Source organism: Simochromis diagramma, unplaced genomic scaffold (assembly GCF_900408965.1).
Source record: "Simochromis diagramma unplaced genomic scaffold, fSimDia1.1 OVJJ01000606.1, whole genome shotgun sequence".
Lineage (NCBI taxonomy): Eukaryota > Metazoa > Chordata > Actinopteri > Cichliformes > Cichlidae > Simochromis > Simochromis diagramma.
Genome location: NW_024387233.1, coordinates 1,195,641 through 1,220,021, shown reverse-complemented (window position 1 = coordinate 1,220,021; position 24,381 = coordinate 1,195,641). Strand labels below are relative to the sequence as shown.

The following is a 24,381-nucleotide window of genomic DNA, read 5'->3' as shown; positions in this document are numbered from 1 at the left end:
GATGTGACAGTTGTTTGTCTGCAGAATCTCAGAAACTGCTTGATTTGTTCACGTGGACTTTTCATGCTTTCATGTGAATTTCTGTCACACGTACAGTGGTGGATGTTCATGCTTAGCCTGCTCACAGTTCAAGTTAGGTGAGAGAGGTCAGTGTGTCAAAGGTCAAAGTTCAGAAAGCTCTAAACACCCAGTTTCAGGCTGTTTTTTTCTTTTTTCATCTTTTGGCCCATGTGTTGTCAGCTGTGAGCACAGAAGCCCCACCCACCTGCTGTGCAAACCCTCTGTTTACAAAGGGCAGCCAATCAGAGGGAGGTTTGCTTCGGAGGGCCTCCCACAAAAAGCCCAGTATCAGAGAAAAAAGGATTATTTTGAACTGTGAATCATAGAAATATGAAGCATTCAGTTAATTGCAGTTCAATACAGATTTATTTATAAAGTGCACATGTCAGCATAATTTAAATAATAAGGCCACACCTTTAAAGCATTTAGTGTAGACGCCCATCACTCTATGCACTAAAGTGAGAGTGATGGAGGGAAAACTCTGCAGCTGAGGCTGCTGAGAAAACAGCAGAGAGAGGAAAGCCGATCGTTTAGAAACACAGAAAATGAAGACGTCACAGGAAGCTCGCCGGAGGTACCTGCAGAAAAACCCGACAATGAGAGCAAAAGTGAAGAACACAACGAGATTTCACAGAAATAAAACTGAAGGAAATAAAGTCTGAGTAATAATTAAGAAGCTAAAACTCGTGTTTTTACCAAATCAGGGGCTCAGACTAGAAGTTTAATTAGTTTTTAATCAAACATGGTGTGTTTTTAACTTCAGTAATCACAGTTATTATCATCTGTAATTAATGACAATCAGCCTGACTGGCCGGAAATTAAAGCAAATCTTATAAAAACCATCAGGTTGAAAAACGACTGAGAAAAACTGACTTATAGGATTTAATGCAGGGAAAAGTTAAAGAAGCATCTAAAAAGGCATACTCACAGTAAATATCAGCTCTGATCAACGCACAGGGTGCCGACGTGATCACGTTACCGGCGGGCACAGGTCCAAGGTTTATCAAAGACTTATCTCAGCAGCAGTCAGTGAATCGTAAAATAACAGGACGTCATGTAAAGAGGGCTGAACAGGAGCAGCATCAGGTCTCCTGTTCCTGCACAGAAACTCGTGTCATGCTCATCGTTAGCTGGTTTGTCTGCACTGCTGCATTTAATTAGCATTACAGATACAGTCTGCACTGCCGAGGCTCGGCTCGCTGTCAATATTGATCTGTGAAAGCACAAATATGCGTTCATTTAACACAAGTGATGAAAAAGCAAACGACACAAAGAGAAATAAATACAGAGGAAGTGTGGCTAATCCGTATGCCTTACAGATGCTCGAGTCCTTTATATCTAATAGATCTGAAGAGTGTCATCACCGAAGAGAAGGAAGTAACTCTTCCTGTTTTTGATGTGCTGTCTTTTAAACAGGTTAAATACAAAGAGGAGCGGGATGAAGAGCCTGTCTAAGAGTGCCTACAGTCAGCTACCAGAGACCGCCGAGATTGCAGTTTTGCCAAAATGTTGCTGCGCTGCAGAGCGAGGTGAGGAGCGGGTGTCTGTATGGGAAAGTTTTCAGCTGATTCGCGGCAGAGAGAAAACAACTTCTTCCTCCTGAAGTAGCAGAAATGAAACATTGACGACAGATTCTAAAAGAGCAAAATGAACATTTTTAACATTTCAGTTTTGTCACAGTTAAAAAATACAATTATTCTTCCTCCCAAAGCATCGTCACAAACACAGAAGAAGAGAAAACAATGTTTGTGTCTTTATGGTAATTCCTCATCAGTCTGGTGTTAAGTACACTAACAGACAACACAGTAAGAAAAGTTCAACTCTCAATATTCAAATATTATTCTTGTCTGTCCACCTCATGAAGCTTTTCAAAAATTAAAAGCCATCTTATATTTTTCCATTTGAAGTCTTTTAATGTGAAACAACAGCAGGAAGAACCGTTGCATTAGAAGTGACTTTAAACAGCATGAGCCTAGAAACCACTATAGGAAATATACAGAGTGTTTATTTGATATTGTGGACGTTGACATTTTAATATTTTTGTGAATTTAACATTAAACTGAACTTAACCCACTGATGCAGATCACAGAGATTCAAAAAGTCAGTTTAACTATAGAAGATGCAAACTGTGAAAGGCCACTGAGGTCGTGTTTAATGAATTACTGTCAAAGTCTGTTCCTTGAACTGTTATAAAATCAAAAGTGTAATTTCATCAAATTATTTTCAGATGAAGTACAAAAAGGGGAAGAAAGAGGTGTCGAGCTCTCTGTACTCCACCCTGCCGCAGACTCTGGAGACGCTGCACGCCAAAGAAGCCTCTGAAGTGCGGAGCGAGGTAAAACCCTTCACTGCTGTGATTGTAGACTAAACATACACATCTATCAGTACATACAGATATTTGGATTTACAGAATTAGAATTAGAATTAGAATTCAACTTTATTGTCATTGCACATGCACAGGTACAGGGCAACGAAATGCAGTTTGCATCCATCCAGAAGTGCTTTAGTGATATAGATATATTACAATATATATTAGCAATAATATAGATATGTGAGTATATTACAGAAATGGGTCTATTATGGTATGTTATAATGTACACGGTATGAAGTATGTTGTGAATATTCTATAACTATAAGTATGTACAGGCTGTAGTGAGTACAAGCTATGTACAGGCTATGAACAGGATATAAATATGAAAAACTATACAGAATATGAAATAAATAACTTTACAGAATCTGAGATATACAGCTATACAGAAATGGGAACTGTGCAAGTTGTAAACAGTTGTAGGATTAAAGATTATCGAATGTACAGAATGATTATTTACACAGAGCTATACAGTAGTGCAGTTAAGATAAGTGAGGGTGTAGATAGTTTCTACAGAGGCTATATAAAGTGCTAGTGGTTGTGAGTGGTGGTTCAGTCCATGTTATTATTGTGTGTTTGAGGGTACAGTTGTCCATTGTGGGTGTGTGTATGTTCAGTCCATGAGTTTAACGTGGGTCAGATGTCAGGAGGCAGAGTTCAGGAGTCTGACAGCTGTGGGAAGAAGCTGTTCCGGTACCTGGTGGTCTTAGTCCGGAGGCTCCTGTAGCGCCTCCCAGAGGGCAGGAGGGTGAAGAGTCCATGCGATGGGTGACTGGGGTCTTTGATGATTTCCCAGCCCTTTTCAGACACCGCTTCCTGTAGATGTCTTTTATGGCAGGAAGTGGTGCTCCGGCGATGCGCTGGGCAGTTTTCACGACCCTCTGCAACGCCTTTCCGGTCCGAGGCAGAGCAGTTTCCCGTACCAGACTGTTATACAGTTGGTCAGGATGCTCTCGATGGTGCAGCGATAGAAGTTCACCAGGATGTCTGAGGACAGGTGGTTCTTCCTCAGAGTCCTCAAGAAGAAGAGGCGCTGGTGAGCCTTCTTGACCAGCTTGGAGCAGTTGGTCGTCCAGGTGAGATCCTCGGAGATGTGGACTCCCAGGAACTTGAAGCTGCTCACACGCTCCACAGCCGTCCCCTTAATGTGGATGGGTGGATGTGGGTCAGCATTCCTCCTGTAGTCCACGATGAGCTCCTTGGTCTTCTCGGTGTTGAGCAGCAGGTTGTTTCTGTCGCACCACTCAGCCAGACGATCCACCTCCTCCCTGTAGGCGGCCTCATCGTTGTCACTGATGAGGCCAATCACCGTGGTGTCATCTGCAAACTTAATGATGGTGTTGGAACCATCAGCAGGTCTGCAGTCGTGGGTGAAGAGGGAGTAGAGGAAAGGGCTCATCACACAGCCTTGTGGTACACCGGTGTTCATTGTGATGGTAGATGAGCAGCGGTTATCCAGCCGGACATGTTGGGGGCGGTTGGTCAGGAAGTCCAGTAACCATTTGCAGATGAGGGAACTGATGCCCAGGTCTGTCAGTTTCCTGATGAGTTGTGAGGGGTGGATTGTATTGAATGCTGAACTGAAGTCTGTAAACAGCATTCTGGCGTAGGTGTTGTTGTTGTCCAGGTGTGAGAGGACAGAGTGCATTGCGATGGAGACTGCATCCTCTGTGCTCCTGTTCTGGCGGTATGCGAATTGGTGGGGGTCCAGGGTGGGGGGGAGAGAGGATTTGAAGTGTGCTAGGACCAGTCGCTCTAAGCACTTAGTGATGATGGGGGTGAGTGCTACTGGGCGGTAATCATTGAGGCAAGATGGGTTGGAGTTTACAGTAAATAGCACTGAGGCAGAGCAGGCGTACACAATACATAAAACAGCTGATTAATTCAAATACAGTTATGAGTTCAAATGAAAGAAAAATGAATAAAACAGTCGTTAAATTTTGTGTTTGTTGGATCCTAAAGGTTGCAGGAGTTCAGTTAGCTGGTTTGAATAGTTCATATCACTGGGCAGACAGATGTGGAACCCTGAGGAACCCTGAGGAACAGTGTTCAATGTTAGAAGTTTGCTCACCATCACTGACAGTTTGATACTCTGCATGTGATCCTGTTTGTGCTCAGCTGAACTACAAGGCCGACCAGAAGAAAACTCTTTCCTGCAGCCTCTTCCACCTCCTGCCAGAGACGTTAGAGACGGCTCACGCTAAAGAAGTCTCCGAGCTGCTCAGTGAGGTAAATAGAAGAGAAAAAAACAAGAATTACTTTAAAGGGCAGAAGCTGCCGATTAAATCAAATGTTTTTTCTAGGTGAAATATAAAGAAGACGGTAAGAAGGAGATGAACATCAACCTGTACTCTCTGCTGCCCGAGACCATCGACACACAGCACGCCAAAGAGGTGTCGAACCTGCAGAGTGAGGTACTTTAATCCCATTTTAATGGCTTTTTCTTTCCATCGTCAGTCGAGATAAACAACCTGTGTATGCAGTACTCCGAATTATAAAAAGAGTGCACATAATAATTTATGAGACAGAGAAAAGTAGGAATAAGAAAGTAAAGGTGCGATTTTAGTTATCAGGATAAATATTACAAAGTGTTTCACACCAAATACAAAAATGAGGGAAATGAATGTTTGAACATAGAAGACTGCAGATCTTTGTGTGATCTGAAGTCCAGTGAGTTGAAGTGTGGAGTAAACCACGAAACAGACGTCTGGCCTCAGTTTGTTAAATGATACAAAAAAATCGAATCCATTGAAATCTGGACAAAAAATGAAAACATGTGTTTCTTCTTCATCTCCTGCAGGTGAAATATAAAGAAGGTCTGAAGCAGAAGATTCAGAGCAGTTTGTACCATCGGCTCCCAGAGACCACAGAGACACAGCTGGCCAAACAGCTGTCTGAGCTGCAGAGTGAGGTCGGCACTCAAACAGGAAAGGCTTGAAATTTGTGCCTGCTTGTTATCAAGAATAAGTTGTTATTTTATTATTCAGTGTAGCTTTAAACCCCCTCCCTCGGGCCAGTGTTGACTCTTTTGCAACCTGCAGTCAGCTGAGACTGAAGAAGTCACTTAGATGAGTGAAACGTTTCTCCCACTGAAAACGTCCAGATGAACAGAATCAAACTTTGGGAAACCCAACAAAATCCATAAATAACAATCTGTTCAGAATCTACTCCTGATGTGCAAATGTCTTAAAACACCGGTAAACAGCAGGCAGCATTAAAACTAATTCTGTTGTTTCCATGTTCAACTGTTGTGCTTTGTGTGTGACGTGCACCAAGATAACTACTCAACCTGTCCGGGCAGCAGCATAGCATATGAATGGCAAAGATTAGCTCCATGTGGGGTAAAGCAGTAACTACAGGCTGCAGAGAGTGATGCACAAGCCACCAGTGATGCTAACGGTTCATTTGAAATTGCAGACCAAGTACAAGGAGGCTGGTAAAAAGGAGGCGACCGCCTGCCTGTACTCCCTCCTGCCTCACACCATGGACACGCAGCACGCGAAAGAAGCTGCAGAGCTGCTGAGTGAGGTAATGTGTTGTTTTCTTGTAGTATTACCCGACGACTAGTCATCCACAGAGGGATGATTAGGAGCAAATAAAAGATTCATATGTGACAATGGGCAAACATGAAGACAGGGAAGAGGACAGATGGCAGGAAGGAATGAGCGTGACAGAAACAAAGAAGTACAAAGAAGAAACCCAACAAGTGCGACCAGCACACGGCAATTCAAGCTAAACTGTCAGAGAGTAAAAGTATGTAGCATGATAAACATTTTTGGCTCCACAGGTAAAATACAAAGAGAGCGGGAAGAAGGAGATGTCCAGCTCGCTGTACGCCACTCTACCCGACACTTCAGAAACCAGCTTCGCCAGAGAGATGAGCGACGTGCTGAGCGAGGTAAATAAACCATCAAAGTATCCCACAGTCACCTGATGATGACCAGAGCAGAATCTAAAACCACTTCAGAAGAGAAACATGATGGAAAGTCATCAAAACAGGAAACAAGATAAAAACGTTTGTGTTGCAGCAATAGAGCAAACATTTTACTGCCCAGAGCTGACGGCAACAGAGTTCGGCTGCACATTTTGGCTAAAAAGAAGCTGTGAGACTTCAAAACTGCTCAGTTAGTTGGTATAAAAAGGATTTCTCTGTTTTCCTGAAAATAAGAGAACAAACTAAATTAGAGTAGAAGATGTTCTTTGTGCTTCCCCACCAAACGCTTTTAAAAACATGAGAGTGACGCATGCTGCTGCACAGGCTGACGTGTTTCCTGTTACATGTCAAAGGTTTAGTGTGACTCAGTCCAACATGCCACAAATACTCACTGTAGAGCACAAGATGTTGATTTCTCCACACTTGAAAATGCACTTTTTACTAAAAAATCAATGATGGGTTTGGATAATGGATGGAAACGTGACACATCAGTACTGTTGCTATAGTTACCTGGTTTTAATATACTTGATGCGCAGATTTAAACGTCATGGTTAGCCTGTTCGCTGGTTTCCAGGTTATCATTACATGAAAGTCATCGTCCGAAACAACGTCCCGATCTTAAAGTCTTGTGTGAGATTAGGTCATTTGTTTGCCTGACATTTTGGAGAGAGATCGAATAAACAGCAGAGCTTCAACATGCAGGAGGGATCCAGGCTGTGCTTCAACTGAGAACTGAGAGCAAAAATAGGGAAATGCAGAGAGAGCTGCAGTAAGAATGCCCTTTGATTAGTTATAAATAATCACTACCCAGATTATTCACCGCTCTCTGATGCTTCTACCTTAGACGCTCATCAGAGGGCAGATTAGCATCAGAAACAGGATCAAAGCATCGCAGGCTGTTCGCAGCACGTACTGGAGAGGAGTTAATAACAATATCTGATCTGTAAGCAACGAAAGATGGGAAACATTTGTTTTTAAGGATTCAGATAAAAGTGACATTATTGCCTCTCACTTATTACAGTTTCAAAAAAGTCAATATTTCCACTAAGTTAGTTACACAGCTAATAAAACTGAGTATTTCACCATTAACGATCCTCTAACATGTACATGATCGCATTTAAATGTGAAAAAGTGTTGGTGTTTGGGCCATTTTCTCTGCTTTTTACTGTTGGCAGACTTGTTCGACTGTGCAAAAACAGCCTGTTTATTATTCCTTCAACCACCTTCTGAAAAATCTTGACCGTATATGTGGGTGTCAAAGGACTGTGGGACGTGTTTTTAATACCTTTTCTTGCAAACAACAGACTGGTTGGTTTGTGAGCAGCTATAGGCTGTATACAGTATGTGGATTTTCACGTATGTGTTGCAAATCCATGTAAAACACATATTCTAAATGTGCTGCATACGTGCTCACAAAACTTTATCAGTGTCAGAATATTCTACGTGTCTTAGTTCTATGACAGAATATCACAGTAGTGTTTACATGACTATGACCTGGAAGCGGAATATTTCTCCAACATAGCTCAAGGCTGGTTGTGCAGCATTCAGGCCTTCAGGATATTTTACATTACTTGTCCATCTTTTCCAGAACAAGTACAAGGAGGCTATGAAGAGAAACCTCTCTCAAAGTTTTTACTCACAGCTCCCAGAAACCATTGAGACTCAGTTCGCAAAAACAGTTTCTGGGCTGCAGAGCGAGGTAAATGTCTCTACAAACATTATCTGCATTATCTTCCCAGGGATCCTTGCAAATTATGTCCAAATGTTTAAATGTGTGGTTTACAAGATAATAACGAATTACATCTATGCAGATGGAACAAAACTCTATGTTTCACTCACTCTTTTATTTGATTCACATTTGGTTCAGTGGTTAAAATGACAAAATAAATGTAGTTGCACAGGACAGAGATGGAGACGGAGCTTTTTTGGAAATTGAGATTGTATATTTGGAGAAATCTGCCCTATATTTTGTTTATTCATTCTTCTTTTTTGTTAAGATGAAGTACAAAGAAGCAGGAAAGAAGGGCGTGTCAAGCGCCCTCTATTCAACTCTACCTGAGACTCTGGAGACGCAGCACGCTAAAGAGGCTTCTGAGCTGCAGAGTCAGGTACCTCAATTCACTCATCAGCCAAATGTCTCAGAGGTATCAATACATTTAGTCATAGGGTCCAAACCAGTATATATAAACAGAGGAATTGCTTTTCCCACATGGTGCAAACTTTGAGGAACTTTTACTATTAAGTAGTAACTGGATTCCTGTGCAGAAAAGGATATGGATGTTCTTATTAAAGCGATTAAAGACATCGTAAATAATGTTCTTCTACATCTGTTCTAGCTGAAGTACAAGCAGCCTTTAAAGAAAGATGGGCCCAGCCTTTACCACCTGATGCCAGAAACCAACGACACACAGTTTGTTCGTCAGCAGACAGAGATGCTGAGTGAGGTACGATTTCTACCTGCTCTTAGGTAGAAATGTTTTTCATCATCAAATGAACAAAGTACCTCGATCAGCTCTGGTATGCGAGTCCGTTTGTCTCCCCTTCAACAGAGAATTCAGTCTCCAGATTTATTATGTGATCAGTTCAGTAAGCTTTCAAATAAAACGTGACCTGTATAGACAAGAAGTCTGTATGATGTGATCCTGCTGTAATAATAAAAAATATCTGTGTGAATGAAGAACTCTTTGTTCTCATCCTGCTGGCTCTGCTTTGCTTCATTACAAGGTCAAGTACAAAGAAGATATGAAAGAGATGAGTTTCAACTTGTACTCTCTGCTCCCCGACACCCTCGACACCCAGCACGCTAAAGAGCTGACGGAGATGCAGAGCGAGGTGAGTGCTCTGAATATCCAAAGTGCAGTCGGGTCTCATAGAATAACCCAGAGATGATGCTGATTTTATAGAAATATGATTAAATGTAAGATTGTGGTGATATTTACAATTTCTTTTATATTTGCAATTTCTAGCTGAATTAAATACGGAGTTCAGTCAAGATGCATGAGCTCTCATGACGTCTGGCTCCTATAAAATAGGCCAAATAAACCATAGATCAACTTTAAGGTAAATGCACGTCAGACCACGAGTGTCTGGTTTTATATACTACAATTCAAAATGTTAGGGACCTATTTCAGCATTTCTTACATTTATAGATAATAATATAGGAAGGAACCAGAATTGTATGTATTTCATTAAGGCACTGAGGAGGTATTTATGACCGTCATCTGGAGAATTAAAATAGTCAGTGTAATTTACAGGAATTTATTATAATCAATCTAAAACTGGCATCTCAGCCTGTATCCAAATAAAAAGCTATATTTGTAGCTTTAAGCAAATGCTAAGCAAATAATAAATATAGCTAAATATCTATATTTATTATTTGCTTAACAACCAGGTTAACAAACCAGGTTGGTTATTAACAGTGACGCAACTAATTCTACAAACATATCCCGGATAAGCCCCCAACTGTCACAAGATTTTTTAGGTTCAAACGCCCACATGGATTCTCCCCATATCAGCCAGTTGCCCTCTAATTTAGGCTAACACTACCTTCAAGAAAGTGGAAGAGAAAAACATAATTTGTATACATTTTCATAGTCTTTATGTTTCTGTGGTAGGTAGGAACCTCGGTGTAGAGTTAACTGCACATGACTGATTTTTTAGTGCTAACTGCACTTAAATCTCCAGTGCAAATTGTGTCTTTCAGGCAAAATACAAAAAGGCCAGTAAGAAGGACACATCGACATCTCTGTACCACCGACTACCTGAAACTCTGGAGACACAGCACGCTAAAGAGGCTTCCCAGCTACAGAGTCAGGTATGCAGGAATATGACTAGAAACTGTTAACAAAAGTCTAAAAACTTTTGTTAACATGAACTTTCAACCGTGAAGCTAGATCCAAACTACCAAACTGAGAAGAAGCATGTGGTGGTAAAGCTTACTTTAAAAATGGTGCACAAAAAAATCACGAAAGTTTATTTGTGAAAGTCTATATTTTGTCTCTGTGTCATGTAGGTCTCATATAAAGACGCTGTGAAGAAGTACTTGTCATGTCCAGTTTACCACCTGCTCCCTGATACTCTGGAGACCCAGTTTGCCCGAGAGGTCACCGACCTGCAAAGCCAAGTAGGTGCAGAGAGACACAGCTGCTTTAGACCAACCTGCAGATTCAATTCTTAAAGCTGTCATAATACATAAAATTATGCCTTACACATGCAGGTCTGGTGCATCTCTTGTTAACTAACCACAATAGTACCTACTCTAATAACGACTGAAAGAAGCATTAATTCAAAACATGATCAGACATCATGTCATGAAGTATCAATAACCTGCATGTATTAAACATGAGGTACAAACCTGTGACTGCTGTCCCCGCTGTGTGTGATCATGATGAAACTATTACTTAAGTGAAGACATATGCAGACAAATCCAGCTTAGCACTGCTGATGTGATGAGCTCAGTAGATGGTAAAATAAGTCATTAGTTTAGTTTAGTTAACTATTTAATAAACAATAAACTCCCCCATTCACACTTCAGTTGGTAGCTTTGCAGGATGAAATGACTAACAGTTATTCAGTGACGTTCACACTGTGATTTGAGTGGAGTGATGATTGGCTTCCCCAGCATAACTCTGACTAATCCCAGTGTGGTACTGGTATGACTTCAGCCTTACTTTATTTCTTTTAATCAAGGAAAGCCAACTCGGCCCACTGCAGACCTGTGGGAGTACTGGACTCACTGTGTGGCATTTAGAGGGGTGCTGTTTCACTCATCGTACTTTACAGCCAAGTCCTCAGTGTGTAATCAGGAGGACAGAACGGAAGCAGCACAGTTAAATACTGACAGTGTTAAGCAAATTATTGTGAATAAAATGGCAATGAAGAAGAAAGAAGGCTCTGATTGGTCAGAAGTTGATGTGTCTTCTAATAATTTCTTTAGATACATTTCTAAAGCTATTTTTCTTAATCCCATGTTACAGATCCTGTTTTCTGTTTTGATTGTAGAAAAAGTACAAGGAGGGGATGAAGAGCATGTCTCAGAGTTTCTACTCTCAGCTGCCTGAAACCGCTGAGACAAAGTTTGCTAAAACGGTGTCTGAGCTGCAGAGCGAGGTGAGATGAAGGAAACTTGAGAGGATGATCAAAAACACTTAAATGTGTTGATGAAAGATAGAAAGAAGCTGTAAGTGTTACATAAAGCTGCTCTTCAGTGAAAGCCTAAATTAATTTGGACAAACATGATGAAGCTAATTTAGTAACGTTGGACCTGAGAATGTGAATGTTTATGCTGCAGATTTAGATGTTCGACAGCTCAAACCAATAAAGCAGTAAAGAAACTGATCTTATTCTTTATGTGATCTTCAGACAAAGTATAAGAAGTCAGGGAGGCAGGAGACCGGCAGCAGTTTGTACTCTGTGATGCCCGAAACTCTGCAAACTCAACACGCCAAGCAGGCCTCACAGATACAGAGCCAGGTACTGTTTGCTGTTTTTACGAGATAAGAAACATATTGTCAGGAGGTAAGACACACCAGAGATTCCTTCAGTTTATTAAAGTCCAGCGGCTTGCCAAGCCTAACGGAGGACCATCAAGTTTTTAATCAACACACTTTAAGTTAACTGTTGTATCATAAAAGCCTGGTGTTCATTTTTTCACATGTATTTGCATAAAAAGGCTTAAACTGTAAACATTTTGAATTTATATCAACATAGTGATGGCTGAAAATAGTTCAAAAATGAAAGCTGTGCTGATGTTGGAGACCATTTGCAGAATAGCAGCTGGGAATCCTTCTGCTCTTTCTTCAATGAAATGAGTAAAACAAGCAAAATGTGACCCACGGTGACTCAAACTCTGGACCTTTTGCTCTCCTTGTCCATTTTATATCCCACTAATCTAACCAATCAACTTTGAGAAATCCACAAAACAGGTTTATAATCCTACAAGACTCTTTGCAATTTTAAACCCTTAAAATAGCTTTAAAAATAATAAAAAAGAGAAAAGGGACAGAAGAATGAGGGACATCTGTGTCTTATATGTTATGCTTGTGGTAGTTGTGTCCATGTACAATAAAAGTTCACTCAGACCGTGTCTTACAAAGTGAGAATTATTGAATGCAATTAAGAAATCAAACGTCTTTCATTTTTTGAAGTACCAAACATTTGACTGACAGTTTATTTGGTTTCTAAGTGGTTTTGAGCTGCCACACGTCTTCTTTCCGTGCAGACTAGTTACTGGCAAGTTGTTCTTTTAAATACAAAAAAAATCTTTGTGTAATTTACTCGTATCTGCATGCAAACTGTCATTGTCTCGCTGTGTGCTGCATGGTGAACTTTATTTTCTAAACTGTCACATCCATCGCCTCCTGCTATCATTACCATTATACCCTGCTACGCAGTCAGTGTTTGGATCTGTTAGCTTAGTGGGATTTTAAAAATGGGAGGTTTCAGGAGTTAAAGGTCACCAGTTTTAGTCTCCCTCTCCTTCCATGAGTTGTCAAACCTCATGGAAAGAGAGGCAAAGCTGGCAGATGGTGCAGTGAAGTCTCCAACTTTGGCATCGCTTTCATTTTGAAACAATTTTTTCAGCTAAAACTAGAACAAAACAGTCAGGCCACAGTTATTCAGTGTAAAGAAATAGTTTAATAGTTTAATGCAAACCACATCCTTCATCTCTGGATGTGAATGGTGGCAGCTCGGTGCTCTCCTGCTGCCAGACACAGTCCTTTCTCCTCATAAACATGCTCTCTTCTGTGTGTCTAACAACTCTCCTGACTCAAACCCTGAATGCCTTTTCACTACTCAGTTTACGTTTTCAATAAAAGTAAAAAGAAAATAAAAGACCATAAAAACAGTTCTGTTGACCCTGCAGGTGAAGTACAAAGAGGACGGGCAGAAGGAGCTGTCGTCCACTTTGTTCTCCAGCCTTCCTCAAACCCTGCAGACTGAGCTGGCCAAAGACGTGACGGAGCTGCAGAGTCAGGTGACAAACACTCATCCAGCCACTGCTGTGCCTCAACACAGAGGCTTTTATTCAGCAGGAAACTTTTCAAGTCCGAGTCTGAAACTTTCCCAATCGGCCTTTTCTTTAATCTGATCTGTGTGAACACTCATTCTCAAGTTCCTCTGAATCAAACACTGTGGTGTTTGAAGCTGCAAAAGCACAAAAAGTTTGGGAAACTATTTCAATGATATTTTACTTAACATGAAATCTTTCTCACTGGATAACAGATGAGTTCAAAGTCTAAGTGAACGTTAAGATGATACAGTCCATATTTTCCTGCAGTGCTTGTTGATGATGTGACTGAATAGAAGTGCACGTCCGGTTGTTCCTGGTGACCTTTAAGGTTTCCTGCTGTGCACGAGTTCATGCTGTGCCTGTCGAGCTGTCACAAAGTGTTTCTGCTGCAGCTTCTATTATCTGAGGAGGAGGAAGGTTTTCCAAAAATACGACATTAGTCAGGCTGACTCAGCTAGACTTCCTCTAATCACTGCTCGAAGTTAAGAAAACTTTCGCTGTGCTGAAAATAACTGAAGACAGAAATGTCTGAACTTAAAGTGGAGTTATGAAATTGAGGATGGGGGCAACGCTGAGCCTGGAGAAAGCAAAGTGTTTTATTGCACATTAACAGAGATGTGTTTGTTTGGTTTGTGGTGCAGGTGAAATACAAGGAGGGCTGTAAGAAGGAAACGTCCTCCTCACTCTTCCACCTCATGCCTGAAACACCAGAGATGCAGTTTGCCAAGCAGATGTCGGAGATCCAGAGCGTGGTGCGGCTCTGTTTTCTCTCATCACACACTGATATCTTCCATTCTCCTGTGCATTTCAATGTTCTCTTATTTCTGTTCATTGATTTGTGTTTATTCCTCTTTGAAGGCAAAGTACAAACAGGACAAAGAGGATCTGCCCAACACTTTGTACTCGCTGCTGCCCGAAACTCTGGAGACTCAGTTTGTTAAAGAGATGGCTGAGACGCACAGCGAGGTGGGAGCTCCGAGCTTACTGACCTGCAGCACTCATCATGACTTTAAAGATTTTTCTCCTCAGAGTGAATCCTCTTGAATGTCTGAAATATCAGGGTGAGATAAGGATGAGATTTGCACACCTTGCTGAGACTGACTGGAGCCATCAAACTGCAGGAGTACAAAGAGACAAAGACCGAAGAGAAGACAGGACTATTTATACACAAAGAGTAATCAGGGAAGTTAAAAAATGAGACAAGTGAGACACAGATGGTTACAATCAAACTAAAAAAGGAAATACCAACAGCAGATCTTTTTCTAATGGCTGTATTTATTAAGTCATTGTAGAAATTTATGACACAACAGATTGAAAATAGGGCAAAAAAAGTTTTTTAAGCATGTATGAAAAACATATCAAAGACTAGTATGTGTGCAATCAGGGTCCGAGCTGAGGCAGGCCTGCAGCGTGTTGGACAGCTCAGCCATAAGGACAAAGTCTCAGTTTAAACCCATTAAACTTTTGTATTTATCAGGTAATAACGATCATCAGCATCCAGTAGAAGTAAACTAGAAAACAGTAAATGAAGTCCAACAGAATTCAATCACCTCTTTCCGTTTTCCCACATTCATGGCATGTCTTAGCTACACAAGGTCAAACAGTTCATCCTATTGGATGCAGCTGGTGATGTCACAGTAGTTGCTACGTCACCTCCCAGTCGCCTGCAGAGCTGATAACACTGCTCAGTGAAGGGTGAGATATTTCCAGTCATGAGTAGCTGGGAAACAGTTTGAGGCAGGATGAAGTTGTGAGAGTGTGATTCTGTGGGGATTTAAAGTGTGTGTTTGTTTGACAGGTGAAGTACAAGCAGGCAGGTAAGCAGCACGCGGCGTCGTCTCTTTACTCCAAACTGCCCGAAACTCTGGAGACCAAACGCGTCAAAGAAGTGACTGAACTGCAGAGTGAAGTGAGTGAATCCTGCTGTGTGTGGTACCATCGCTCTACCTCAGTCTGCTTTTCCATTATTTCACACTTTTCAAGTTTAGGTTGGAGAAAGCGTTACTTCTAAGTGTTGCAGAGGTAGTTTGGGTGAAAAACACGTATTCGTTTTTATTGCACTTTAAGATTACATCAAGTGCAGTTCCATATATAGCACAAAACAACAGGCAGCAACCCAAAGTGTGTTCCAGTTAGGGGAGAATATATCACCAGTCCAAGTATAGGAGATTATAAGCACAAAATAAAAAAGCCACATACACATGATTCATATCCACAGACCAACTGAGGCCTTTACATGCTCTTGCTGTAGCTGCGTGCGATCTCATCAGGTGCTCCAGCTTCCTCACATAGACAAAGACGTGTCGAGGTTAGTTGGTGATTCTGTCTCTGTGTATCCCACTCTCATCCTGTGACACCTGGGATACTCCAGGATAGATGGGTGGAAGTGAAGCTAAGGAAAAAACACTGAATAAATATGGTTGGAATATCGTAAATAAGAAAATTATTACGTTAAACAAATCTACAAGTAAAAACATACACTTGATACAAACCGTGAGGCACCTCAGGCTTGACTGGAAGCAGGAACTGATTTAAAGTTGTCAGCTGTTTGACTTTATGTGGGATGACAGATTAATCCAGAGCCAGGAGGCAAGAACAGAGAAGACCTGTCACCCTCAGTTTTTAGGTTAGAGGGGGGGGCACTGAGGGAAACTGCTGAGGATGACTCCAGTGAACTGGCAGCAAAATGTGGAGTTACTCGATCTGCAACATACAGCTGAGCTGATCCATGAAGAGCTTTAAAAATAAAATGTAAATAAATCCTGATTCCACAGCTAACCAGTGCAGCTGAGCTAAAACTGAAGTGATGTGTCGTCTTTTCTCTGGACCGATTAAAAGCCAAGTAGCTGCCTTTTGAACCAAAGAGTCGGACAAACCAAATGTACTCCAGGCTGGAAGTCACAGCAGCATCAACTACAGTTTGCTTAAGATATAAAAGCTGTTTTAATTTATCAGTGGTTTGTCTGGTAAAAGAACTGTAAGGTTTTCATTTATCGTTCAAACTGGATTCACACTTAGCAGAGCTAATGTTGTTTGAGCTCAGGCTCTAAAACTGCCATTTCCACTATAATTTAATTCAAATACGTTGGGTTTTCACCCAAATGTAGAAGGTCACATGTGACAAGTAGATAAAACTGAGTGTCGTCAGCATAACGGTGAACATGGTGTTTTTGGTTGATGTGTATAGAAGAAAGAACCTAAAACATTTATAATAGATGAACTGAAACTGAAAACCAGCTTTGTGAAAGAAATCATGGATCGAGATGTATCTCTTATGTCATCTCTGTTATTATCTGCATCAAAAGTTTTGTTTCCAGTAAGTAAAATGCAGCTGAACTGATGCTTAAAGACTTTTCAGAGGAATTTTAAAAGCAGCACAGAAACAGCTGTGAAGTGATCCGTTTGTGCCAGTTGCAAAACAGGAAAGTTGGCAGGTAACCCAGCGAGCCCCTTTTTAAATGCAAATCAAGATGATGCTTTTTCTTTCCAATCATTTCTGGCACAGCTGTAAACAGCTGTTATCTGCTGGGAGCCAGTGAGGAGTTCAGCTGTTGCCTGAGATGAAGATTTCTTGCAGTGTTTTGTTGTTTGTTTATATAACATCTGCTGAGGACGTCGTTCTGTCTGTGAACACGAAACCTTCTGAACTCCTGGAAACTTTGTCTGGGTCATGTTAACAATCCATTAACATTTGCCTTAAATCCACAAACGTCTTCAAGGTCAGCTCAAGGATTTATTGGTAGAAAACTGAGGAGCAAAAAGCTGTGCTGTATGTGCCAACATACAGAAAGCACTGTTTTACAATATCATGTCACATTTGACCTCTGACCTCTCCCTCAAGCTCGATAGATTTACCTGAAGGTCAAATTGATATTAATGCTATTTTAAACTATATTTCTTGCTGCCTTTGCTTTGGCTGAAGCTCAGCAGGTAGAGCACATCGTCTACTAATAGGAAGGTCGGTGAGTCGATCCTTGACTGCATGCCAAACATCCTTGGGCAAGATACTAACCCCAAGTTGCTCCGATGCATCCATCCGATTATGAATGTGTGTGAATGTTTGATAGAAAGCAGTTAAGCAAAGGAAACAAAGTGTTTATATGAATGAGGCATGTTGTATAAAGTGCTCTGGGTTCTCCATACTTGTTATCAATACCTATTAGCCATCACTCACACCTGCATAATGTTTGTGTAATCAAAGTAAACTTTTGTTTTGTTGCCCTAATCTAATTTTACTGCTTTACAAGTTACATTTAAAGAGAATAAAGAAAATATATTTTGTATGAATATATAAAAAGTACAAAACTCCTCCCTTAAAAGTAAATCCTGCCAGACTGAGCTGCCTGCGATTGCTCACCTCAGCGTGTCTCTTGTTTACTTGAATTCTTTGTTTCCAACAGAAAAAGTACAAAGATGAAGGGAGGAAGGAGATGATGTCGCCTCTGTACGCTCAGCTGCCTGAAACCACAGAGACCCACTTTGCCCGGGAGATGAGTGAAATACTGAGCGAGGTACAGTTCTGCTGCTATGATGCATTAAGGATTACAAAGAACAGAAAGTGTAGTAAGTAAGGCCACAGCATTAAAAGCAGCTGCCTGATATTCCCCCACAAAAACTTTCACTGTTCAGGGCTTGGATGTGGGACCTGCAGTGTTTTGACTTCACCTGTTCTTAAGGTGCTTGGAGGAAAACACTGGTGGCATTACATTTTCCCATTACTGTTCCCGCCGATGTTGGATTGGATTTGTATCTGCAGGATTTAGAGGCCAGGTTTACACTTTGCGCTTGTCACGTTCACGTCAAAGTAACATCTGCATGAATGCCAGGGAGTCCTGCTTTTTAAGACCAGGAAAGTCGCACTGATACCAGCTGTTTGCTGTGATTTCTGTTTGCAATAAGGCAACTGCTGGTTGAGCAACTCCGACATTTCAAGGCTGAAGAGCCGTAAGATCTCTGAGACTGTCTGTATGCAACATGTCATATACAGAATATGTAATAAAGGACTGAAGGATTGTGTCTGAGTCCAGCTGTGAGCGTTAGCTGCAAGTGAAGAGAAGAAAAAGTGATCCTTATATCATTTCCATCTCTGGGAAACTGCTGCCTCCAATTACTGAGCTCATCTCACAGAAGGATGAAAACAGTTCAGATAAGTTTTGTAGTGGATCCTGTAGAAAATCCCTCTGATTCCGCTCATCTGCACGTTTGCTTTGTCTTGGTTGGTGTAATATCTGCTGAGAGACAGGAGACCAGCGTCTGATGCCACGTCTTTGTCTTCATTTCTAGAACAAATATAAGGAAAGTGGGAAGAAGAGCCAGAGTGTCAGTGTGTATTCACAGCTGCCACAGACCAACGAAATGCAGTTTGCCAAAGCTGTATCTGAAATACAGAGTGAGGTACGGGAACATCATGTGTTTAAGATCTGTTTAGAAGTCAAACCTCAGTCACAGCGTTTACGTTCGATGCCTTTATTTATTATTTTCCTCTCTTTGTTTTGCAGAGCAAATATAAAGAAGCAGGGAAGAAGGAAGCGTCCAGCTCTCTGTACTCGAAGCTGCCCGAGACTCTGGAGACTCAGCACGCCAAAGAGGTGGCACAGCTGCAGAGTCAGGTACTCACATCACAGACAAGAGAGAAAACACAAGCAAATGTTCCTCTGCAGTTTGAATTCTGCCTGTTGTTTGGTGTCTTTGTAGGTGAAGTATAAACAGGACGGTAAGAAGGAGGTGAGCAGCTCTCTGTATCATCAGCTACCTGCAACCACAGAGACACAGCTGGCCAAAGAGCTGAGAGATATCTGCAGTGAGGTGAGAAACACAGAGACACAGTCTGAATGTGAAAGTGTCCCTGCTGTGTGTCAGCTGTTTAAAGTCAGTGTGTGTGTGTGTGTAGGTGAAGTACAAAGAGGAGAGTAAGAAGGAGATCAGTAAGAACTTGTACTCGCTGCTCCCAGAGACGGCAGAGACACAGTTCGCCAAACAGATGTCAGAAATACAGAGTGAGGTGAGGACCCTGAACGCACCACACAGGTGTATAGTTTCATCAGATCTCAGAGGATCTGTGTCTGTAAGAAATCTACAGTTTGCAGCACTACTTCTATTATTAGTATTATAGTAAAAAAAACTGTTTTTAAGTTTTTCGTGTAGGATTAAAACATTTTTCATTCTTTTGTTTGAAGGCAAACTACAAGAAGGACAAAGAGGATCTGCCCAACACTTTGTACTCGCTGCTGCCTGAAACTCTGCAGACTCAGTTTGTTAAAGAGATGGCTGAGACGCACAGCGAGGTGGGAACTGTTTTAGTGATCATCACTGTCCTGCCATTTTTGGACAAAGCGTTGTTCCAGACAATATTTGGGTTTGAAGACTGAGTGTGTCCGACTATCAAGTACTGAAGTAGCACTGCATTGTGCAGAGACCTTATAAAGCAGGGAGACAACACTCGAAGATCCCAGAATAAACAGCTTTGAGAGAATTCTGAAACTTCAAACACTTGGAGTAAGAATAAAGTCCAAATTCAGATATTCTCAAATAATTCAAAATTCCCAAAACAATGAAAATTCCAAAACGCATAAATACTGAATGACTGCGTTTATTGTTTTCTATGTGAAGCTGGTCTTTTCTCTATTTTAGGCCATCTAAGCATTGATGCAATGAGGCTGCATTTGTCAGCTCTGATAACACGGAGCTCCTGTTTTTCCAGCTCTGTCGTCCGTGCATCCTGGCACTCTGGATCAGTTCTGCATTTCCAGTCTGTCACAGCTCACATGTCACTCAACACATAATAACCTGACAGTTAATTCAGTTGTTGTCAGTGAACTTCTATATACAGGTGTTATCCAAAAAGTAGCTCATAAGTCTTGATAAATACGTCCGTGTCCGAGAGTTTGGAGTGATGTCACATCTACGTTTAGATGCTTCCAGCACTCTGCTGTGTTTCTAAGGTCATATCAACACGTCCTGTTCTGGATTTATTAAGTCAAACTGGAAATTTAGGACACGAAACATTAACAACAGAAGACCAATAAACATTTTTAGCGTGTTGGAAAACACATCAGAGACTGATACGGTCCTTCAATGGCAGCAGTGAGAGTGGGCGCTGCTGTGGAAGCAGTCCTGCAGCGTGTTGGACGACTCAGATACTCTGACCTTAAACCTGTTAAACAGCTTTATATTAATAAGCTCCAGCCGCAGCACACGGGTGCAAATAAACTTAAAACGGTAAATAAACTCCAACAGAATTCAATCAGCTCTGTCCGATTTCCCACATTCATGGCATGTCTTAGCTGCACAGGGTCAAACAGGGCACGGACCTGAAATCCTATTGGATAGATGCAGCTGGTGATGTCACAGAGTGGTTACTAAATTAACTCCCAGTCGCCTGCAGAGCTGATAACACTGCTCAGTGAAGGATGAGATATTTCCAGTCATGAGTAGCTGGGAAACAGTTTGAGGCAGGATGAAGTTGTGAGAGTGTGATTCTGTGGGGATTTAAAGTGTGTGTTTGTTTGACAGGTGAAGTACAAGCAGGCAGGTAAGCAGCACGCGGCGGCGTCTCTTTACTCCAAACTGCCCGAAACTCTGGAGACCAAACGCGTCAAAGAAGTGACTGAACTGCAGAGTGAAGTGAGTGAATCCTGCTGTGTGTTTCCTGTTTCCTGCTCCTCATGCTTCATTTGGCTTTTATTTAATCAGGGTTGGAGATGTGAGACTGTGTGATTACACACAGAACAGTGCATGTACAGTGTTTAACACTAAGCAGCAGGAGCTGACCTACAGTGCCTCCAGTTGATTAGATACCATCAAGTACAGGAAATCTAAACACAACGGACCAGAGTCACGTAAACACACAGCAGGTAGAACAGTTACACAGATGTTAAACACAGAATTAAAATTAAAACTGCGAATGAAGAAGAGAACAATTAGCTGCACAGTGGTTTAAATCCACCAGGCGTCTGGACCTGTCTGTGTGGCTTCTCTCCACACAGGCGACACATCATCCAACACTTCTTTCACAAAGCTGGTTGCAGTTTCACCACTGTCCAAAGTGTTTCTGTGTTTCTGTTATTACTGTGAAGTGTTGGCTTTATGTTAGGACAGCGAGCTAAAGAAACTCAGCAGGTGACCCGACGAGCTTCTTTTAAATGCAGGTCCAGATAGTGTTTTTTTTTCTTTCCAATCATTTCTGGAACAGCTGTAAACAGCTGTTATCTGCTGGGAATCAGTGGAGTTTATTCTTGTTCGCAGAGATGAAAAGTTTTTGTTTCTTTTTCTTTACTTGAATTCTTTGTTTCCAACAGAAAAAGTACAAAGATGAAGGGAGGAAGGAGATGATGTCGCCTCTGTACGCTCAGCTGCCTGAAACCACAGAGACCCACTTTGCCCGGGAGATGAGTGAAATACTGAGCGAGGTACAGTTCTGCTGCAGATCTTTCATCTTCTATACGAGACTTCTTAATGTGATGTTCAGAGACTCCGGGGACCTCTGGGGGTGTCCTGTGGGGGCTTGATGTTTTGAGTAGAGGTCTCTGGCATAACTGCACCTACTTCCAAGGTGCTTGGAGAAAATTACAGGGACGTTGGCAGTTTGGGTTCTTGCAGGGCCTGTGAGCAACTCCAAACATTTCAAGGCTGAAGAGCCGTAAGATCTCTGAGACTGTCTGTATGCAACATGTCATATACAGAATATGTAATAAAGGACTGAAGGATTGTGTCTGAGTCCAGCTGTGAGCGTTAGCTGGAAGTGAAGAGAAAAAAAAGTGATCCTTATATCATTTCCATCTCTGGGAAACTGTTGCCTCCAATTACTGAGCTCATCTCACAGAAGGATGAAAACAGTTCAGATAAGTTTTGTAGTGGATCCTGTAGGAAATCCCTCTGATTCCACTCATCTGCACGTTTGCTTTGTCTTGGTTGGTGTAATATCTGCTGAGAGACAGGAGACCAGCGTCTGATGCCACGTCTTTGTCTTCATTTCTAGAACAAATATAAGGAAAGTGGGAAGAAGAGCCAGACTGTCAGTGTGTATTCACAGCTGCCACAGACCAACGAAATGCAGTTTGCCAAAGCTGTATCTGAAATACAGAGTGAGGTACGGGAACATCGTGTGTTTAAGATCTGTTTAAAGGTCAAACCTCAGTCACAGCGTTTACGTTCGATGCCTTTATTTATTATTTTCCTCTCTTTGTTTTGCAGAGCAAATATAAAGAAGCAGGGAAGAAGGAAGCGTTCAGCTCTCTGTACTCGAAGCTGCCCGAGACTCTGGAGACTCAGCACGCCAAAGAGGTGGCACAGCTGCAGAGTCAGGTACTCACATCACAGACAAGAGAGAAAACACAAGCAAATGTTCCTCTGCAGTTTGAATTCTGCCTGTTGTTTGGTGTCTTTGTAGGTGAAGTATAAACAGGACGGTAAGAAGGAGGTGAGCAGCTCTCTGTATCATCAGCTACCTGCAACCACAGAGACACAGCTGGCCAAAGAGCTGAGAGATATCTGCAGTGAGGTGAGAAACACAGAGACACAGTCTGAATGTGAAAGTGTCCCTGCTGTGTGTCAGCTGTTTAAAGTCAGTGTGTGTGTGTGTGTGTGTAGGTGAAGTACAAAGAGGAGAGTAAGAAGGAGATCAGTAAGAACTTGTACTCGCTGCTCCCAGAGACGGCAGAGACACAGTTCGCCAAACAGATGTCAGAAATACAGAGTGAGGTGAGGACCCTGAACGCACCACACAGGTGTATAGTTTCATCAGATCTCAGAGGATCTGTGTCTGTAAGAAATCTACAGTTTGCAGCACTACTTCTATTATTAGTATTATAGTAAAAAAAACTGTTTTTAAGTTTTTCGTGTAGGATTAAAACATTTTTCATTCTTTTGTTTGAAGGCAAACTACAAGAAGGACAAAGAGGATCTGCCCAACACTTTGTACTCGCTGCTGCCTGAAACTCTGCACACTCAGTTTGTTAAAGAGATGGCTGAGACGCACAGCGAGGTGGGAACTGTTTTCGTGTTGTTTCAGACAATATTTTGGGTTTTAAACAAATAGTCAAAGTAACATTAGGTAAAGAAAATTGTGGTACAGGTATAAATTCCAGGTTAAAAAATCCTGTGGTGCAGCATGGTGGTGGAGTGGTTAGCACCACCCAGAGAGTTTCTGCGGAGTTTGAATATTCTCCCACAGAAGGATAGAGAGGCGTGGCCGTATCTGAGACGTTATCAGCCTGCAGGGAGCGTACGACTGTCAATGCAAAGCCCTTAGAGTCTAAAATATGTGTGCCCGTCTCAGACACTCCATCAGGCTAACACAGGGCAGATAAACTGGCTGCTGTTGTCTATTCTGGTCTTGTTATCAGTGTTATCACATTCAGAGCTCCTGGGTGCCTTTCTGCCCTCCTCCTTCTTTGCTGCAACATATTCAGACTGATTTTATTCTCTTTGAAGAACACAAGAAACATCCAGTTCTTCCTGTTTACCTGGTGTTAGTCCATATCCAGTGCATACAGACAAAATAAGCACAATGTTAGTCTGAAAAGGTGACACTAAAAGCTTTTTCCAACAGCAATAGACATGCACATCTTCTCCCATAATGCTGTCCGAGACAGAATGTAAAAACTGTGATAATGAACGTAACATTTTCCTGCAGGTTAAATACAAAGAAGCAGGGAAGAAGGAGGCCAGCAGCTCTCTGTATCACCAGCTCCCTGAGACTCTGGAGACGCAGCACGTTAAAGAGGTTACAGAGCTGCAGAGCGAGGTACACACATCCATTATTCACATTCACTTATCCACTTTTCATGAAGTGGAATATTAGAGCACCAAAACATTAGAGAGCTATTCCCTTCTTTCCATGTAAAATCTAATATTTAGTTTGAGTTTGTCAGAGCTGGCCGGTGTGAGCATCGTCTCTGTTTGCTGGCAGCTGTAAAGATGTGTTTAAGGACGACTGCGTGAACGTTTTTTCCTGTAAAGTCAGGTCTATGAGAACGCCGTGTCTTCGCTGCTGTCTTGCATTTTTTA

At 41.7% G+C, this 24,381-nt stretch overlaps 1 protein-coding gene and 1 long non-coding RNA gene across 11 annotated transcripts in view; one reads left to right on the top strand and one right to left on the bottom strand.

Annotated features, from left to right (window-relative positions):
* The window catches only part of LOC120746897, a 20,234-nt gene extending 3,105 nt beyond the window's left edge, over positions 1–17,129 (bottom strand). Inside the window, exons 1-2 of the long non-coding RNA XR_005698965.1 lie at positions 17,014–17,129; positions 15,611–15,615 (exon numbers count right to left, since the gene is read on the bottom strand). This is a non-coding gene — a long non-coding RNA (uncharacterized LOC120746897). The remainder of the gene's footprint in view (positions 1–15,610; positions 15,616–17,013) is intronic.
* Positions 1–24,381, top strand: part of LOC120746893 (LIM zinc-binding domain-containing Nebulette-like) — a 171,141-nt gene that overhangs the window by 110,659 nt on the left and 36,101 nt on the right. For 2 of the 10 annotated variants that reach the window (XM_040052407.1, XM_040052408.1), the window contains 15 exons: positions 15,173–15,283; positions 17,775–17,885; positions 18,658–18,768; positions 18,873–18,983; positions 19,069–19,179; positions 19,265–19,375; positions 19,551–19,658; positions 20,887–20,997; positions 21,672–21,782; positions 22,352–22,462; positions 22,567–22,677; positions 22,763–22,873; positions 22,963–23,073; positions 23,249–23,356; positions 24,008–24,118. The exons of 2 other annotated variants lie outside the window; for them this stretch is intronic. In XM_040052407.1, coding sequence (XP_039908341.1) covers positions 15,173–15,283; positions 17,775–17,885; positions 18,658–18,768; positions 18,873–18,983; positions 19,069–19,179; positions 19,265–19,375; positions 19,551–19,658; positions 20,887–20,997; positions 21,672–21,782; positions 22,352–22,462; positions 22,567–22,677; positions 22,763–22,873; positions 22,963–23,073; positions 23,249–23,356; positions 24,008–24,118 — 1,659 coding nt within the window. 6 more of the 10 variants (XM_040052412.1, XM_040052409.1, XM_040052414.1 and 3 more) reach the window with 6 other exon arrangements.